This window comes from Ochotona curzoniae, unplaced genomic scaffold (genome assembly GCF_017591425.1).
Source record: "Ochotona curzoniae isolate NIBS_2020 unplaced genomic scaffold, NIBS_Ocur_1.0 contig_48, whole genome shotgun sequence".
In the NCBI taxonomy this organism is placed as follows: Eukaryota; Metazoa; Chordata; class Mammalia; order Lagomorpha; family Ochotonidae; genus Ochotona; species Ochotona curzoniae.
The window spans coordinates 162507-181512 of NW_024466391.1; the positions used below are offsets into that span (position 1 = coordinate 162507).

The 19006-nt window shown below is 47.4% G+C and overlaps 1 protein-coding gene across 3 annotated transcripts; it reads left to right on the forward strand.

Annotated features, from left to right (window-relative positions):
* The first annotated feature begins 2735 nt into the window (after positions 1 to 2735).
* Positions 2736 to 18415, forward strand: SPO11 (SPO11 initiator of meiotic double stranded breaks). Of its 3 annotated transcripts, XM_040988189.1 has the most exons (13): positions 2736 to 2920; positions 4532 to 4645; positions 6153 to 6241; positions 6659 to 6725; positions 6949 to 7057; positions 7374 to 7460; positions 8630 to 8666; positions 8948 to 9057; positions 12985 to 13084; positions 13544 to 13581; positions 14277 to 14353; positions 17658 to 17769; positions 18200 to 18415. In XM_040988189.1, exons 1-13 carry the CDS (start codon positions 2799 to 2801, stop codon positions 18317 to 18319), a joined length of 1182 nt encoding a protein of 393 aa, XP_040844123.1. In that variant the 5' UTR covers positions 2736 to 2798; the 3' UTR covers positions 18320 to 18415. The 3 variants fall into 3 exon arrangements, with proteins under 3 accessions (XP_040844123.1, XP_040844124.1, XP_040844125.1); XM_040988190.1 differs by lacking the exon at positions 4532 to 4645; XM_040988191.1 differs by lacking the exon at positions 4532 to 4645 and having other exon boundaries at positions 8960 to 9057.
* Positions 18416 to 19006: the final 591 nt, after the last annotated feature.

Genomic DNA, 19006 nt, shown 5'->3' on the forward strand with positions numbered 1-19006 from the left:
CACTCCCCAAACGGCTTCAGCAGCCAAAAGCAAGCCAACCTAAAGCCAGGCACCCCTTCAGATCTCCCATGCAGGTACAGGAGCCCAAGGACTTGAACGATCCTCTACTGCTTTCCCAGGCCATAAACAAGGAGCTTGATCCAATATGGAGCTGCTGGGACACGAACCGGTGCCCATATGGGATGCTGGTACTTGAAGGTGAAGGATGAGCCTGTTGAGTCACAGTACCAGTCCCAAGTGTGATCATTTCTAATTCTACCAAAGAGAAGCTGGCTTGGGCAGTGACCGCTCCCATGCCCACAGGCTGCGGCTGACTGGGCTGTGCCCTTCCAGCCCCCACATTGGCCCCTCTGCTTTGGACTGCACATCCTCATTGTTTGGGAGTTGGACTGACTTTCTCAGTGCTCCTCACCAGCTCTGTGTGTTACGACAGCCGGCTCCACAGCCTGAGCCTCCCAGGGCTGCCGTGTTTGGCCACGCACCTGCAAGGTTGATTTTCTCTATTTATTTCTCCAGTAACAACTGGGTCCAAGGCAGGGGTCTTTCCTTGTCCCCAGCTCCTGTTGCCCATGCCAAGCTCTAATAAGACGCAGAGATAATTGGGAGGGGGTGGGGAGGAGGATGTGCCATATGGGACAGATGGGAGGCCTTGAACCTTGGCAACAAAGCCATCCTGGCTTCCAGCACCCACGGGCAACCCAAGGGCTGCCCCCACCCCCGCCGTTAAGGGAGCACATTAGTAGGAAGCTGATTCAGAGGCAGGGGCGGGACTCAGACACTCTGATACAGATGCAGGCACCCCAAGTGGCAACAGCATCTGCTGCATCCCAGCACCTGCTCCAGAATTTGTCGGCTGGGCAAGTACCTGGTCCAAGTGCAGCAGGGCACACCTCTCCTGTCGCCACTATCGGAAGGGCTTCCTCATCCCTGCCTACCTCCTTTTGGGGCATGTGTTAGAGATGGGATGAGAACTGAGCCTACTATGAAGGACATTTCCTCTTTTGCAAGGAAGTCTTGGTCCTCAGGAGTCTGACCTCAGGCCCAGAGTGAGAGGAGCATCCACTAGTGGGGCCTGGAGGAGGGCTGGGCAGCTGCCCTGCAAGGGTGTCCTTCCCAGCCGCCAGGCTCACTGGGGAGCTACCGGGGAGAGAGGGTGCATGTGGGGGCGGAGTATGTCCTTCACTTTGCTTCTCACAGCCTCCGAATGGGCCTGTGACTTTGATGTAGAGGCGCTGCCCACAGCTGCTGGGGCCCCACAGGTGTGCAGAGGTGGGGTGCAGCTGCGGGAAGGGTAGGATCCTTCTGCAGACACTTTCAAGCTTTACCTGGCAAGTTCTCCCTACGGAGATGCCAGATTGTTACACGTTTGTTCTCACCGCATCTTGAAGCCTTGCTGAACCACCACCCGGGGTGGGCCCTTCCGTTGCTGGCTTTTGGTGGGCTCTAGGGCGAAGCTGACGCTGGAATATCTGTCCATAGCCAGCAAGAGAGTAGATAGCAGGGACTCCTGTCCCAGACCAGCCCTCCTTTAGGGACCTTCGGCTTATCAGCTCCTCTTGGACGCCAAGACGGGTGAACCCACCTGCCCTTCCAGAGAAATCTGAGAAAACGGAGGCCCAGGAGGCAAGGCTACTCCACCAAGGAAGTCCCCCTCCCCAGTGGGACAGGTACAGGTGCCTCCAGGCCTAACAGCTAAGGACATGAGCTTGGAGTGAAGGCTGACCACCCAGCTAGGTCACTCCCTGGAGACACCATCCTGCCTGAGAGGCTCAGCCTCTTCCAGCTCCAGTCCCTTTACTTGTGGAGTGTTGCTAATTCCTGTCCTAGGCAGCTCTCCTCCTGCCCTCCTGACCCTGTGCACCTGTTTGTCCTAAGAGCCTTGGTGCCTTCCCTGCCCCGGCTATGTGCTCCCTGAGGGTAAGGGCCGCTGCCTCCTTCACAGCTGGGTCCTAAGCACAGGGACAGTGAGGCCGTTTGTGTGAGAACACAACCATACAAGGCTCTGGGCACAGCACTTGGCATGTGCAGGACACACGTGTTCATGAGTAGCAGCACCAGACCAGCAGGGGCCAGAGCCCTCATTTGGGTATGGGATGCCAACATTACAAGCAATGGTTTAACTCACCGCGTCCCAATGCCAGCCCCCTCCCCATCTTTTAACAAGTACTATATGGGGCATAGTTACCCTTAGAAGGGGAGGCGAGCAGTTCTCGCCATGTATTTGAAACCCACATTTACCCGAGTGTCCCGCGTTTTTGACTTGCTGTGTGGTGGTCCTCCCCAAGGGCAGGGAGCCTCATGGGGCAGACCAGTGCATGAGGACCCTCCCCAAGGGCTGCAGAAAAATCAGAGGAGAGGAGCTGAGTGAGGGCAGCTTTGCCGACCCTCAGCTACTGCCTAAGCCTTAGCAAGCGGCGGGGACCGTTTGCCAGGATCAAAACTGAACTTAGAGCTTCACAATGACTTGATTTGATGAAAATTCACTGACATTCCTGTCTTAAACAGCCGCCCCTGTAAAACAAACTGAGCTGCCTCAGGAAATCCGGGTCCAACACCCTATTCAAGCCACAACCGAGCTCACCCCTTGCGCTCTCAGCTGCCAGCTTACCCAGACTTGTCAGGGCGATGCCATGCGCATGCGTCTGCTCAGGCCCGCCCCCACAGGGAGTGTGTGCGCACGCGCACTGGCCCACCCCGCCCTTGCAACGCAAGGCGCCATCTTGCCCAGGAGTGGTCTTGTGGAATACACGAAGCGAGGCAGAGTTGGCGTGGAGAGGTTTTCGCTGCCGGCTTCCCTCATGGCTTTTGCGCCCATGGGGCCGGACGCTTCATTCTTTGAGGTTTTGGAGCGGCATAGGGCTTCCCTGTTGGCCACACAAAAGAGAGATAGTGGGGAGCCCCCAGACCGCTTGGCCTCCAGGTACAACAACCCCAGGAGTCCTGGAAAACGTGGGGATGTTCACTGGTGGGCCCCGTCATCTCCCCGGCAGAGTCCCATCCTTACACCTCGCCACCACTTTTCTGCTTCCAGTCCTCTTATTGAACAGAAAACAACTGGTGTTTTCGAGAGTGTTCTAGAATGTTCTAGGAGCGTTCTCCACCTCCGAATTTGCGGGTTTCCTCTTCCAGGCAACGAGTTTGAGGCACCTTTTGTCTTTATAATTTCATTTTTAAAATTCTACAAGTATTTTAAAACTTCAGACGCTTTCAGGATGTTTGGGGAGAGAAAATTTTGTGAGTTTATACAGTAAGCTAGTGGATTTCTTAAAATTGACAAGATGTCAACGCGTTTTAGGTAGTTTATAATACCACTTTTTAAAAAAACTTGGAAGTGAGCAGAATCTCTTTTAAATGGCTTGTTTAGCATAGGCTCAGGTTTCCCCAGTGAGCCGTCAGAATTATAGAAAATGTATTGCCGTCCACTTTGGCTTAAACGCCCTGTTGCTTTGCTTCCTCGCTTCATTTTTCTGGTTTATCAGCAACATTTTCCTCCTGCATGAATTAATACAGAAAAAAAAAAATGTAAACCCCACAACCAAAGTCTTAATGAGATGATTTAGTTGAAGGGAGGGGTTAGGAACTGCAGAGAAAGGACAGCCCCTAGTTGACACTGCAGACACTGCTGATTAAAGCTTGGCTGGCGATGCTCCCCTTCCTCCTCTCCCCCCAAAAAGACAAAGGGAATGTTGTGTTTGGGTCAGATAGTGCCTGTCGACATTAGAAAATGTTAAATGTTTTAAAATTCATTTTGTGAGTACATAATATTTCAAACTCGTGCTAATTTTCTAGATTGGCATTCCCTTCATACACAATATGCTCATGGTACTTAGAGCAACTTTTTTTGAAGCTGATGGTTTGTGAAATTGAAAGTCATCTGACAGAAATCTGGGCTTGGTCTTAATAGTTTGCTGTAAAGTGATGTAATAGCTGCCAAATCAACCATTTAATGCAGATCTCATGATTATTTTTTTTTTCGTGGTCTTGATTAAAATTTTCCCCTTTTGAATCTGAAATTCAGAAGATTCTATTTGAATGCCTGAGCTCAGTTAGGGCAATGTGCTACAATCAGAAATATTTCTTCTAAAATAGATTTATATGACATTTTTGGGAAAGAAATTCAAAGCTGATATTACATCATTTTTAATTAAAACATTTATCAGCAGTATTTCAAGCCAACAAGTTTGTGTTGGAAACTCAACTAGATTAAAGTAGGTTAATGTGAAAAGATAAAAAGTATATTTGCAAATTACATTATCTAGTCATTTGTGTAAAAAGGAAATATGATTCAACTGGTAATTTGAGGAATAAAAGCAAATGAAATTTTTTTCACCAGAAACACAGCTGTTTTAGTGCAGTACTTATGTCAGAATTTAGAGGGAGAGTTATTGAGATGAATTACTGAGATGAATTACCTAATGTTAAAAAATAACCATTTAAAAAAGTACTTTTAGTATTGATCTTGGGAAGTGGTTTATATTGTGAACATGAACTTTATAATTAAGATTGAATCAGTATGTGTTTGTGGTTTCAGTTCTGAGGTCTGTGCAGCTATAGAAAATGTTATCCAAGGCATCGTCGCCAGCCTGGCGAGCAAAGAAGCACCTGCGTTCACAATAGAAGACAGATCGAGCTGGAAAAATATGAAGTGGGTGTTTTGGATTGATGCTTTTATGCAATGTCTTTCTTGTCAATTTGAATTTCCTTGAGTTTTAGTAAGATTAAATTCTTGTTACTGTCTCCACCCTGCCTAGGAAAGGACTTAAAAGTTTACAAAATACCTGCTGGAAGCTAGGAGTAGGTGTGAGCGATAAGGCAAAGGAGCACAATGCCAGCCGCTAACACAGACTGGAGCGCCCTACAGAGGCTCCATCTCAGGCGCCAGTGTAAAGGCTTGGCACTGAGCCTGCTTGGGAGTGCGTGGTGTGACGGCTCCATCTTCATCCACCTGTGCAAGCAGGCTGCATGTGGCTGGTCAGAGACACCGAGAGCCAGCCTGAGGCACCAGGTTCTTGAACAGGCAGCACACTGAGCAGTCAGCTGCCTGTGGGGTTGTAGGCCCTGCTAAACCATCTTCAAAAACAGCTTCACCACAGTCCATGAACCTAGGGAGAAAAGCTTTTGTTTTTTTCCAGCCTCCAAAACCTCTCTAAATGCAGGAAGACATTGTGATAACGGCTCTCCTGTACTTCGTGAGAGCTGGAAAACGACTTAGTTCAAGGAGGTAAAAGGAGTTTGCAACTCCCTGGTCACTTTGTAATGAAAGCAACTCACGGGCTGCCTGCCTTGGGCACAGCTCACCCAGCCTTGCAGCAGCTGACACCTGGCGTCTGGGCCTGGGACCTTCTGCCGCCTTTAGGAGGCATGGCAGTTCAGTTTACAAGGGAGTGCAAGTTGTTATTTTATGTAATTTAACTTTGCAGTTAAATTAGAAATAAGATATTTCAAAAGTTTTTACTATCAGTGTAATTGTTAAGTCAGTAAAGCATTAAAATAAATGTTAATAAAATTATGGAATATTTGAAGCATTTTATATACTAATTATCTTCCTCTAAGAAATACCCAGGCATACACACACACTCCATAATCAAAGGAAATAATTTGTTTATTTTAAAAAGCTTTTGTTTATTTTTATTGGAAAGGCAGGTTTACAGAGAGGAGAGACGGAATGATCCCCCATTCACTGGTTCACCCCCTAAATGGCCACAACGGCCAGAGCTGAGCTGATCCAAAATTAAGAGCCGGAAACTTCCTCCAGTCTCCCAAGGCTTTGCGCCATTCTCTGCTGCTTTTCCAGGCCATTAGCAGGGAGCTGGATGGGAAGTGGAGTAGCCACTTAGGACAGGGACTGGCACGCAATGGGAACCTGGCACTTGCAGGTAAGGGTTTGGCCTCTAAGCCAAAGTGCTGGGCTGAGGAATTTATTTATTTTAAGCACTTAATCTTGGTACCTCTGTATGTCACAAAATTAATTACCTATCATAGCACTGAAGTCTTCTGATTGTACAGTATGGGTGATTCTGTCATTTTAGTGCTGATATCAGAAGAAAAGTGGGAGCCTCGTGATGTGCCCAGAAACGTGTGAAATGTGTTTTGCCTGCTGCTCGGTAGACGAGTCTTCTCACTTTATTCCCTTGCTTTAAACAAAATCCCAGGATTGACGACTCGGCGGGCCTCCAGATGGCACCTCACTGCACCATGAGGAAGATCAAAAGTGACTCATTAACATCAGTTCAGAAATTTGGTAAATTGACCTTTCTTAGCTTTTAGTAATAAAGAATTAATGTTTTTACAGTCTAGCTTTTAGTTGTTTCTAGTTCAGTAATTATGCTTTTCTTTAATATGCCACCTTTGTATTCCAAATTTACTTCTCGAATTTTGCATGGTCAGTAAGTATAGAAGTAGATTATCATCTAAAATAAATATAATTTCAAGGTATAAGGGCCAATGGAAAATTGTTCTCTCTGTTTTATTGCCCAGAGAACAATTAATGTTATCTGATTCTTCAGGCAGTTATGCTTTACTTAACCCCTCTGTTTTGGGAAGAGTTTTCTTAAATGGTGTGGGAAGTACCTGGGGACAGTTAACAGCTTGATGGCAGGATCAGCTGAACTAAGAAATTGAGCGCCACATTCCTGACTTGTTGTGTCTCATTTTCCAGCTCTAATTCTTAAGGTTCTGTCCATGATTTATAAATTAGCACAGAGCAACACTTACGCAACCAAAAGGTAAATATATTGTTTTGGCAAAGCCATTCTTTAATGATTTTGTTTCATTAACTTTTTTACTATATATGCTTTGAAAAGTTAGGTAAGACCAGACTAGTTTTAACATATCACTCTATTTATACATGCTAGATTTCATTCGGTTAGAGCTTTCTTAAAATTTTAATATTTGCCATAATCAAAGAAGTAGTAGTTAACTGAAAATATATTGTTTAAATTTCCATAGAGACATCTATTACACTGACAGCAAACTCTTCGGCAGTCAGACTGTCGTGGACAGTATCATCAATGACATCTCTTGTATGTTGAAAGTGCCCAGGAGGAGTCTTCATATAGTAAGTAGCATTTACAGTAAGAAGCAGAAAAGCTGTACTAGAATTATCAACTTTGCCTTTTGGTATTGATGCTATATTTTGCTCACTACAGATTTAAGTAATCTATTCTCAGTGGATTCCTTTAGCTTAAGGCAAAGCAGATGAATTGCCAGATAGTTTTAAGTTCCTAAATACCCATACATATATATTTCTCCTTCATTTTTTAAATTCTAATCTGAGTTTTAAAAAAAACAATAGCAGGTGAACATGAGGAGTCATTTGTAAGCATAAACTAGATTTTGAGGAAGTGTCAACTGCGTATGTGTGCTTTTCTCAGTTGTCTACATCGAAAGGGTTAATTGCCGGCGATCTCAGCTATGTGGAGGAAGACGGCACCAAAGTGCACTGCACCTGCGGGGCCACGGTAAGCACCACAGGCGTTCACGTCCGGTCCCTCGTTTCATTTCTTGCTCTTGTGTAGGTTAGGGCTGAGCCTGTGGGTGAATGGGCATATGCTTTATGGGGTTGAATCTGACATGGTTTAAAAATAGACATCTGTGACCTGTAGAGGCTGGCAGCCATGTGCTTTCCCTTTTAAAGCACTGTGTGCTGTGACATTTCAGCATGGTATTTGAAGGGCAAACGGAAAGAGAGAAGCAGGGCACCCTCCCCTGGTTCACTCTTCAGACCAGGCCAGGCTGAAGCTCGTGGCTCGGCTCTGCATCCAGGTCTTCCAGGGGCTTGCAAGGACCTGACTGCCTGAGCCAACACTTGTTGCCTCTCAGAGTGTTTGTTAGCAGGAGTTGGGTCTTGAACCCACACATTGCAGTACGAAATGTGGGTGTCTGAAACAGTGCCTTAGCCACTTGGCCGGCGCCACCCCTGAACTGCTGTAATTCATGCTGAGCTGAGGTGTGTAAGGACTTCACTATACTAAAAGGTTGCAGCGCTGGGAGGGAACAACCTAGAAGTTAGGAAAGGAGGATGAAGGAGGAGGATGGAGCAAGAGCCTGTAACAGGGAACTTCTCATCATGAGTTATCCTTTGAAGCTGCGCATGTACAAAGCATCGAAGAAATTCTCCCTGCTGAGAAGTAGTGTGGGCGATCTGTTATGGTTGTTTTTGTTAAATTTATTTATTTAAAAGAGTTACAAAGAGAAGAGGGGAAAACAGACAGAGATTGACCTTCTGTCTAAAATGGCCTCAAAGCTGGGGCTGGGCCAAGCCAACGCCAGGAGCTCAGAGCTCCGTGGGGTCTCCCACCTGGGAGCAGGGTCCAAGCCCTTGGACCATCACCTGTTGCTCTTCCAAGTGCGTCGGTAGGGAGCTGGATGGAACAGAACAGCCGAGACTTGAACAGGCCCTCATGTGGGATGCTAGCATTGCAGGCTGTGGCTTAGCCACTGTGCACGTGCCAGCAATCTCCCCCGATGTATCTGTTTTGCTACTGAGGGATCAATCTGTTTCCTGCTGTTTTCTTACTGAGAAGTAAGTCTTCGATGACTGTAGCAAGAAAAGAATAAGATTCTGTGCTTAAGTTATCAACTATGATTATACTTGCTTTTCACTTCAAACATTTTTTTTTTAACTTAGGTTGCTGCTGTGCCATCTAATATTCAAGGAATTCAAAGTATCCTTTCAGTGGGGAAGCCATTTAGGCTTCTGGAATGTTCATTCATTCATTCCTTTGATAAACCAAGCCTTCATCATGTGTAAAAACTGAATCAGGTCCCCAGTACTCAAGATGAATACCCCAGCACCTAGGGGGAAAGGTTGAAGTCTAGATTTGTGAATAGGTATATATATATATATATTTGAAGGTAAAATGAAAATGTTCTATCTACCGTTGCTTTTGACCACATATAACTAAATTGAAATTCTCATATTCATTTCTCAACCTTAACATCTCAGATTTAATTACAGATGCAAGATTTCTATTAATTGTAGAAAAGGATGCAACATTTCAGCGACTCCTGGATGACAACTTTTGCAGCAGGATGTCCCCATGCATCATGGTCACGGTAACGCCACCCACCCTGACCAACTCCAAGACCAACTTAGGAAGGGTCTCCAACGGCACAGGAAATACGTGTGTTGCAAAAACGCGTATTTGAAAAGGCTGTATGGGGATTTCAAGATTTTTTTCTTGAACCCAAATAAATCTCTTAATTCTATTTTTTCCCCAAGAACTTTTTGAAGTACTTTCATATTCTACATCTTGAATGTCAGTCTTAAATACCATCAGTTTTCCAACACCAAGGCGCTCTGAGACCATCCTCACAGCACACCTGCAGGGACTGCTTGACTCAGCTGTCTCATGTTAACACGAGGGTTTTGGGCTTTGATGAACAAGGGCTATTTATTTCTCCTCACACAGGATTTTACACCAGGTGATTTTACCAATTGGGTCAAAAGGGCTTGCTTTTTAAAAAAACAAAAAACAAAAAATGTAAATGTGCGAAGAGTAGCAAAGAACACAGAAACAAACTGTGGTTGAGGTAGCACAGACTCATCAGTCAGCAAAGGGGAGCATCACGGTGAGTCGGCCCCTCTAACAGGATGGGGCCTGGGTGGCGTAGAGAGCAAAGGGGAGCATCACGGTGAGTCGCCCCTCTAACAGGATGGGGCCTGGGTGGTGTAGAGAGCAAAGGGGAGCATCACGGTGAGTCGCCCCTCTAACAGGATGGGGCCTGGGCGGCTTAGAGGGCAAAGGGGAGCATCACGGTGAGTCGCCCCTCTAACAGGATGGGGCCTGGGCGGCTTAGAGGGCAAAGGGGAGCATCACGGTGAGTCGCCCCTCTAACAGGATGGGGCCTGGGTGGCGTAGAGCAAAGGGGAGCATCACGGTGAGTCGGCCCCTCTAACAGGATGGGGCCTGGGTGGCGTAGAGCAAAGGGGAGCATCACGGTGAGTCGGCCCCTCTAACAGGATGGGGCCTGGGTGGTGTAGAGAGCAAAGGGGAGCATCACGGTGAGTCGGCCCCTCTAACAGGATGGGGCCCGGGTGGCGTAGAGAGCACGCATGTGTTGGAGAGTTTGCAGGCTGACACATCCAATGTCAGGTTGCTCGTAGATTGTTGTGCCCCAGAATCAAGGTCCTCTTCCTGACTCATGGATGGCCAGCACCTCATCGATGCTCATCATCTCAAAGGTTAGAGCTGTCGGGGGTGCCTGCTATGAGGGCACCGGTCCCACTTGTGAAGGCTCTAGCCTCAAGATCCAGTCACCTTTCAGGCTCAGGAGTGGGGTTTTCAACCTATGAATTGGAGGGGCTCAAAAAGTTATTTCACTGCAGGTAGTAAACTCCCTGCTACAGTGGTATGAAAGGAGCTCATGAGCCTGAGTGACCAGTGAAACCCCCTAGAGCAGGACAGGCCGACTGGAACACACAGGAAGCCTGCGCGGCGTGCATAAGGAAGGACTGCCGCTGTAGGACAGGAGCGGGAACAGGTTGTGTTCTGGAAAAGCTCTTCCCCCAGGCTTGTGCTTTTATGGATCTTTGTAAAAACCTAGCTCTTTGAAGGAAAAACAAGCTCATCTACTTAAAATTCTTCTGGCTTATGGGATTAAGCAAGTATGGTGTTTGTGAAATGTGTTTGTGGAAGCAGTGACGAAACTCCCTGGAGAGAAAGCAGGGCATGGGCAGTTGGTGGGAGCCGTGGGAGCCTAACGGTGCCACGGAGGTGCCAGGAACAGGCACCTGGTGCAGGAACACCAGGAGCTCGATGCAAGCTGCAGGCCCGGTGGGCAGGGAAATGACAGCTTAGTGTGGTGCAGCAGTTAGGCGACAGGAGAGAGACCTGGAGCCGCAGGCCTGGCAGAAAGCTCCAGGGTGTTATCTGGATGCAGGGCTGATGGGGGGAGGCCACCGGGGGAAAGAACTGAAACAGAGGACAGTTCCAAAGCCAATTTGAAAGGACTTGCTGACCACAGGAAGTGACAAGTGAATCAAAGGGCGTGGACATGTGGATGCCTGCCACAGGACCACCACTGTAGTCAGAGCCAGTGGCCACTCAGCTCTCAGAATCAAAACCCAAGTGAACTTATGGTAATAGCAGAAAACCCACGTGGCGTTCACCTAATTTGAAGTTCAGGAACAAGACCTGAGAGCTCCTGTGTAGGCACAGATGACATTCTCTGCATCAAAACAGACACCTTTTAAATTGCTTTCACCCTAAAGTTGTAAAGCAGCTCATGAGTGACAGGGGGCGCACTTGTGCCTGAAAGGCAGGCTCTCTCCTGGGGCTAGCTCTTGGTCCAGTCCTGTTTCACAGCCTGCTGGCCAGCTGACTAGAGGCCAGGCCATTACAGCCAGAGGAGATCACAGGTGACCCTGGGCTCCACACTGCCCCTGGCGTTTGGGTCACCTGCTTTGGAGGTGCCCCTAAGGCAGGGTTTTCTGGCACCCTCAGGTTGCAGGGAGATCTGGTTTGGGAGGGAAGTTCACACATCCTCACCTGCTCTGCCTTGGCTTTAGCATGCCCTTATGGAACGCGCGCACAGGGTTCCCACAGCGCGGCCACTGCAGTGGCCTGTACCAGCTGCTTCCATGACTCCATGAAGCCTTGACAAACTGACCTACAGCAGCTGCCTCTCCAGAGGGGGCTGGGCTGGGAAGGAATCATTGTTCATAGGCTGTCCTTTGATGCTTGAGTGACCTTTGCACACTGCCGTGCACTGCATGCATATGCAGCCTGCATGGCCGTGCATGGCCGTGCATGGCAGTGCATGGCCGTGCATGGCAGTGCATGGCCGTGCATGGCAGTTCCTGCATGGGCAGAAGATGTCTTACCACAGTCCTGGGACTGGCTGAAACTAGCGCTTGAGTCTCATAATTCAGCACTAACGCCGTGTGGCAGGTAGAATGATCCTGAGTTTATAGATGAAGCAGGAGCGCAAAAGCCTGAAATGTGCTGATAGCGCAGCACCAGCGCTGAGCAGAGGGCTGTGATTCCAGAGCTGCCCTGCCCGAAGGCCTCTCGGACCACCCTGCGCTCGGCTGCCTTCCTCTGCTCCACACCCTGTTTGCTTTACGATTTTCTCCCTCAACACAGTTGTCCTGCTCTTAAAGATTTTCTACATAATTAGTTCTAATGACCTCAAAATATGTTCCAACACTTAAGGTTTATTAGACCCTACGTTTGTTTTTAGAAAGAATTAGTTGAAATGCAATGTGATAGGGGGCAAGAGGGGACAGTTCTTCCACCTCCTGACTCAGTTCCCAAATGCCCACCACAGTCAAAGCAAGGCTGGGCAGAAGCCAGGAGCCAGGAGCTTCATTTGCATGTCCTTGTGTGGGGCAGAGCCTTCTGCCTCCCACGCGTTACCAGGAAGCAGAGCAGGAGTGCAGTGGCTGGCACGTGAACCAAGCGCGCGGTTGCGAGACATGAGTGTCCCAAGCAGCTGCCTCATCAGCTGCACCACAACGTCCACCCAGGCCTTCTCGGTGCTCTGTGATGGGCGCCTGCTGCAACTCCCATAGCAGGTGTAGAAGGGGTGACGGAGCTTCAGGAGCACAGGGGTTCTGCCCAGAAGGGCCAGCATTGAATGGCCAGCCCAGACTATCTGCCCCACACCTTTCCCCACTGCCCTGGGCCACTTCTCCATGTCTCTGCTTTTTTACATTTTATCTATTTGTGTAAGTTCAAACAACATTGCAGTAAGCATCTGTAAGGATTTTATTTCTATTTCTGCTGAAGTATTTCCCTAGATCCATTTCCTAGGATTAGAACAACAGAGGCAAAGAGATGCCTCTGTGTGGCTCTTTCACCCTCTCCTAGATTTCGTGTCTAGATATATTTTTTGTGATCAATGCCAGTCTTTTACCACCTGAAACTCAAGATGGTGTTGGTGGAGAAATCTAATTTTTAAGTTAGCAATGCAATAAAAATGTACTTGTGCCCCTTTTGTTCTACTGGAATTAAAGTGCCATTTCTCGCTTGCTTTCAGGGAAAGGGAGTGCCTGACCTGAACACCAGACTGCTGGTCAAGAAACTGTGGGACACATTCCACATGCCCATGTTCACGCTCGTGGACGCCGACCCCTACGGTAACCTGCCCGGCCTGTGTGGCGTGACAGTCGGAACTGGACCACAGGGGTCATGGCATTTTTGCACTTAGGACATTTTGATAAAGTAGTTTGAAAAAAAATAATACATTAATATTAGGCTATAATGATTGGGTTGTTACTTATGCTGTATTGAAACAAGATCCTTAAAATGTTCACTGACTACTGGATGGGGCTTCTCCCTTATCCCAGATGCAGAAGAAAAGAAAAAAGAAAAGAAAAGAAAATGTGGAAACAATGGTCTTATCCACTTTCCTGTAGCCTTTGACCTTTTGTGCTCTAATCAGTTATGTAAAGATCATCAAAATAAAAGAATAATTTAAAATTTTCACTGACTAGCAACAAAAATACAATTTCAAATGTTAGATAAGATTTGAAAGCATAAATTACCTAAACTTAATATATACCAGACTAATTATAAGGCTAACTTTCTTTTAACAGGCATAGAAATAATGTGTATCTACAAGTATGGCTCTTTGGTAAGTAAAGAAAAAGTTTGCCTTCTCTGTTGTTTAGACATTTTGTATCCATTGGGGAGATTTCTCCTAGTGGACTAGGTTCGAGGCCCTCCATGCTTGTGCCTCCATCACACCCAGGGGCAGCACAGACAGCTGTGGGATGAGCCATGGCAGAGGCAGTCATTCAGCACTCACCCAGCTGAGCTCCTGTGGCCCTCACCAAGTGTGCCTGTATGTTACATGGCATCTTGGATTCTGACTTGGCCAGTCTCCTTTTCCCCGCCATAAGAAAAAAAATGCACACACCACCAAAATTCATCACCAGAGTCTGTGACTTCCATACACACTGGTTCTCAGAGTGTGCTCAAGGGCCCTGGCATCAGTCACCTGGCCCTGGTCTGTGCTGTGCTGAGTACTGTACTGCCCAGCTGCTGGGGCAGAATCCCAGGGACGGCCCTGTCACAGTGCCTGCCAGGGCACAAGACAGCGGAATTCCAGGTGGTGATGGATGCTTGCTGGGGAGCTTTCTCGGTAGTTCTGCCTTACAGAGGAGCAGTAAGGGGAACACAGAGAGGCCAGTCCCTTCCCTGAGAGCCCCGCTTCACCGGTCCTCATGGACGCCCTGACTTCTTGCCCTGCTGGTAGAGGCTGTGAGACCTTGCGGGTGGGGGTTCTGCCAAGGAGCCTCCTCTGATGTCTTGTGCTTGCTGTGGCAGACCATGTCTTTTGAAGCACATCATCTCACAGTTCCAGCTATCCGGTGGCTTGGTCTCCTGCCTTCCGACATTAAAAGGTCAGTTGTTCTAACACACGGTGAGTAGTTTGGCATTCTAGATCCCTTCAGTGTACGACCCTACCCCTGCATGATGGATTCATGCGCCGTGGTTCTGCCGTAACCTGCTTCGACTCACCCAACAGTGTTTCAATGGATGCTCTCACATGGAGGGCCTCATGTGAACGTTCTGTTCCTGAGTTCTGATTTGGACGTTTCAATGGTTTCCACAGCTGGCCCAATAGCGGTGGCAGGCCGTCCTTGTAACTAACCCTTTGCCTGGCCCTTTACTCAGTCCCTCGGGCTGCGCTGCCTGAGAACTGCTGGGTAGGGAGTGCCCAGTTGCTAGAACTTACCTGCCCCCTGGGGATCCAATCCTTTGCTTCCTTGGGAGACCAGATACCTGGCACAGCACACTGTCCTTCAGTATGACACTGCAATCTTCTTTTCGCCTCTGCAACTGTCCTCAGAGTTGAAAGGTTTTCTTACGACTTTCACAGGCTCATGGGAAACAAAGTTCAACATGCTTACTGGATTTGAGCAGTGAGCAATTTATGGCCACGGGTGCGTTTTCCCTAAATTCAAATGTCAACAATCAAGACACAAAATGAGACATTCCATTTCAATTTCTGAACATTTGCATTGTAATAAATTAACGCTTTGTTCACGTTGGTGTGCATTTGGGTATCTGGCTGATGTCCTTGAGAGTGATCTACCTGTTTGAAGGACATTTCTAACACAAGTTCAAGACAAGCAACCCAGGATGACCACGAGTGGAGGGCTTGGAGAAGCTCTAGTTTTGTCTCATAATTTCCAGCTGTTTCCTCAGAAGCCATTCCAAAAAGTACGCCATCAAAGGCAAGGCTGCGTGGGGGTGACACGAGGGATGTGTCACGGTTTCAAGGGATGCACTCTGGTCTTCCTTATCAAGCCAATTAACACCGGGCTGGGAGCTGCCCCTGGCAAATGGCCTGACTGATGGGGACCCTGAAAAAACTGAAACTGGGGCTTTCCTGGAGAATCTAGGTCGTGTTCCCCACATTGAACACTCAGAGGTAATTCTTCTGTCCTGATTTGGCCTGGCTGGTATTTGAAAAGTAAACCAAACAGAAGATCTCAGAAGATTCATTTTTTCTCTCTCTTTCTTTCTCTCTCTCTTTCTGTCCCCCTCCCTTCCCTATATCTATTTCTGCCTTTCAAATAGCTAAATCTTTAAAAAGTAAAATTAGAGCCTGGCGCAGTAGCTTAGCAGCTAAAGTCTTCACCTTGGATCCCACATGGGCACCGTTTCTAATCTTGGTGACCCCCACTTCCCATCCAGCTCCCAGCTTGTGGCCTGGGAAAGCAGTCAAGGACGGCCCAAAGCCTTGGGACCCTGCACCTACATGGGAGACCTGAAGAAGCTCCTGGCTCCTGGCTTCAAATCAGCTCAGCTCCAGCCGTTGCAGTCACTTGGGGAGTGAATCAACGGATGGAAGATCTTCTTCTCTGTCTCTCCTCCTCTGTGTATATCTGACTTTCCAATAAAAATCAATAAATCGTGTTTTAAAAAGTAAAAGAGTAAGATAGGGGCTATATATGCAAGTGAAAAGTGACAAGACTACCTTCTGTGGCTTAGAATCCCCCATGAATTGCAAAGAATTAAATCTGCAGTGGCCCCTCAAGTTCCCCGCACCTCAGCCATGGGTGGCACCTCCTGGGGGTGAGGGACTCTGGGAGGCTGAATGGCACCAGCTGCCCAACCGCCACCTCCAGGTTAGTGCTGCTGGCCTTTGCTTAATAGCTGATGTCTGTCTTCTCGCCATCAGGCAATGCATGTGACAGGAGGGAAAACAAAACCTTAAAACAGACTCTTGCTTACTATTGAGACAAAACTTTCACTTTGAACTTGAAAACTTGCTGATCCAGGACATGACAGGTTTCCGCCTTCCCATACAAACTCCCCCCCAATCCCTGCAAGTTTGTTCTGCAGACCCTGTGCAGGAGAGTGACTGAAAGGAAATGGGGGGACAGTGATCTGTGGGCTACTGACAAAAGTTTATTTCCAGGATTCCAGTTTTTATACACTCAACAAAGCAATAGTTCAAACGCAACTCAGATTTCAGTCGTGGCTGTAAGTGGGGAGTTCAAGGACAGCTAACAGGGCACCTTGGTCAAAGCATGATTGAAATGGGAATCGGTGAAAAGCCCCGTCTGCCCTCGGTTGGCTGGCTAGACAGAGCACAGATGTTCTCCTTTTCCCAAGGAAAGCATGACAACACTGCCAAGGATGCAGTGGGGGCAGCATGCGCTCTGGGCAAGGGGCGCTTTGCCACCTCTCCCTGGAGCCTCTTCTCCACTGGTTCCCAGCCTTGCATTGTTACCCCAGCTTAGCTTGTTGCATACATTCTGACATCTCCCCCTTTTTATTTTTTAATGACAATCACATCAGAGCGATGTCCACCCCCTTATTGCTCTGAACAACCGGTTATCCTAGGAACCATGTACATCCTATAAGCTGAAAATGAGACAAATAAGACAGCTACAATAGCTGCAAGAGAGCTGTGAAGGACACTTGCCACCAGGCTTTAAGCCATCCCTTGAAGGGCAGTGGCAATGCTTTCAGCCAACCCTCGGTCTGTTATGGAAGGAAGTTGTTTAGTAAATGTTTGAAATATCTCTTCTTGTAAGGCATGGACACTGAGGGATAGACTTCCTCAGAGGTCCTGAAGATGTTGTCTCAGTATTTCCCAGATATTGGCTATGGTTAAAATGAGCAGGTGTATCACAGTAATACGGCACATTCCAATCACATTGTAATGACAATTGTTTGTGCAAATCTAAAATTTGCTCCCCCAACCACTGCATGGCAGTTTGAATATCTTGTAACTTTTACTCTATTTCCTCATCAGTACAAGCCTTCCGAGTCCATGGTGTGTGTGCACATTCTTTTGCCATTGTTTGACAAGTTGATGTTTCTGGATCGGTGAATGAAGTGCCACTCTGAAGACCGCAGGTGTTGCCTTAACAGCAATAAGTCCAGTTACTCCTAAAATAACCCATTTAACAAATCCTTTACTCCGACTCAGGAGATGCTGTAACACTTGTGTTAATCCCGCTATGGCACCCTCCTCCTGAGGCCTGGTGAGCTTTACTGGTAGCCAGACCTCAAGTCTTTGAGAAGGAAAAATCCCAGATTTAGGAGGTTATATGTACTAATTTAGCTGTCAGTTCTGTTTGTTGAGCTCATACAATAAATATACAATAAATATGAAATGTATGTGATGTTCAAGTTATAGAATGACATATGCTGTTTTTCTTCCTCATCTGTTTTTTTTTTCTCCAGATTAAATCTACCCAAAGACAGTTTGATTCCACTGACAAAGCAGGATCTCATAAAACTGGACAGTGTGCGCAGGAGACCTTACATGAGCTGCCAGCCGTCCTGGAGGGAAGAGGTAAGCTTCCCTCTGTGTGCCAAGTGTGGTATGTCTGATTGACTTTGTTCACATGATGTCTTGAAATTACCCTTTTAGAATGTTCCATAGCCAGCAGCTCCTGGGAGCATTGCTTGTCAGTAAGTGGTGTTAGAAATGTTACCCCACAAAGAGGGCGCTAAAGGGAGCTGGTCTGTCCCGATCATGGGTACAGATCTGTTTTCAATGGCTGTGTCATAGCCTGTGGGACTGGGAAATATGACAACTCATTATAAAAGGCCCGGAATACTCCTTCTTATGGGAGGCAGCCACCTGCTGGCTGTCGCAGCTCTGGCCCCAGGGATGACTGCCTGAAGTCTGGGAGATGACACAGCCTAGATTTGCTGGTGGCCGTGATGCCGGGCAGGAAGCAGAGATCTCTGCTCTGAGCGGGCTTTGCTCTCACTGACAGATGCAGATAATGGCAGACTCCAACATGAAGGCGGAAATCCAAGCCTTGGCCTGCCTGTCGGCCGACTACCTCTCCAGAGTGTATTTACCCAACAAATTAAGATTTGGAGGATGGATATAAAATGCATCCTAAGGACGGGTGAGGCCCAGAGGCTCTTCCTGTAGTTTTGCTCTCACTGAGAAACACTGTTGTGAAGAAAGCTTCATTCCTTGAAAGTAGAATAAAGTTAATTTCCATTAGTGGCAGTGTTGCTGAGGCAAACAGAACACTTCCTTCATTTAGAAGCTTTATCCTCTGTAGAGACTGTTTTCTACCCTTTCCTTATTTTTTGAGGTTGATTTCCATCCTGTGTTCTCAAGTAAATTATAAATATGTATTATTCTGACTTTTTAATTTTGTTTGTAAAATGTTTATACCTCATAAAAGTCTACAGAATATTTTGCCTTCTGGGGCCGGCAGCATGTCGGTGTAGGCTAAGTTTCTGCCTGTGGGACTAGCATCCATGTGGGCACTGGTTTGAGTCCTGCTGCCCCAGTTCCAATCCAGCTCCTTGCCGCTGACCTGGGGATGCAGCAGAGGATGGCCCCAGGCATTGGGCCCTGACCGGGCTCTGTCACCCCATCTCTCCTCCTCTCTGTAACTCTGCCTTTCAGACACAAATCTTTAAACAAAAATTATTTGCTTCTACATTCTACAATATATCTATGGTAAAGACATGAAATATCTTATTAGCAACAAAGATAATCTCAGTTTGAGTTCTTGAAAATATAGTATCTGATGAGGATTTTTTACACTAATTGTTTAATT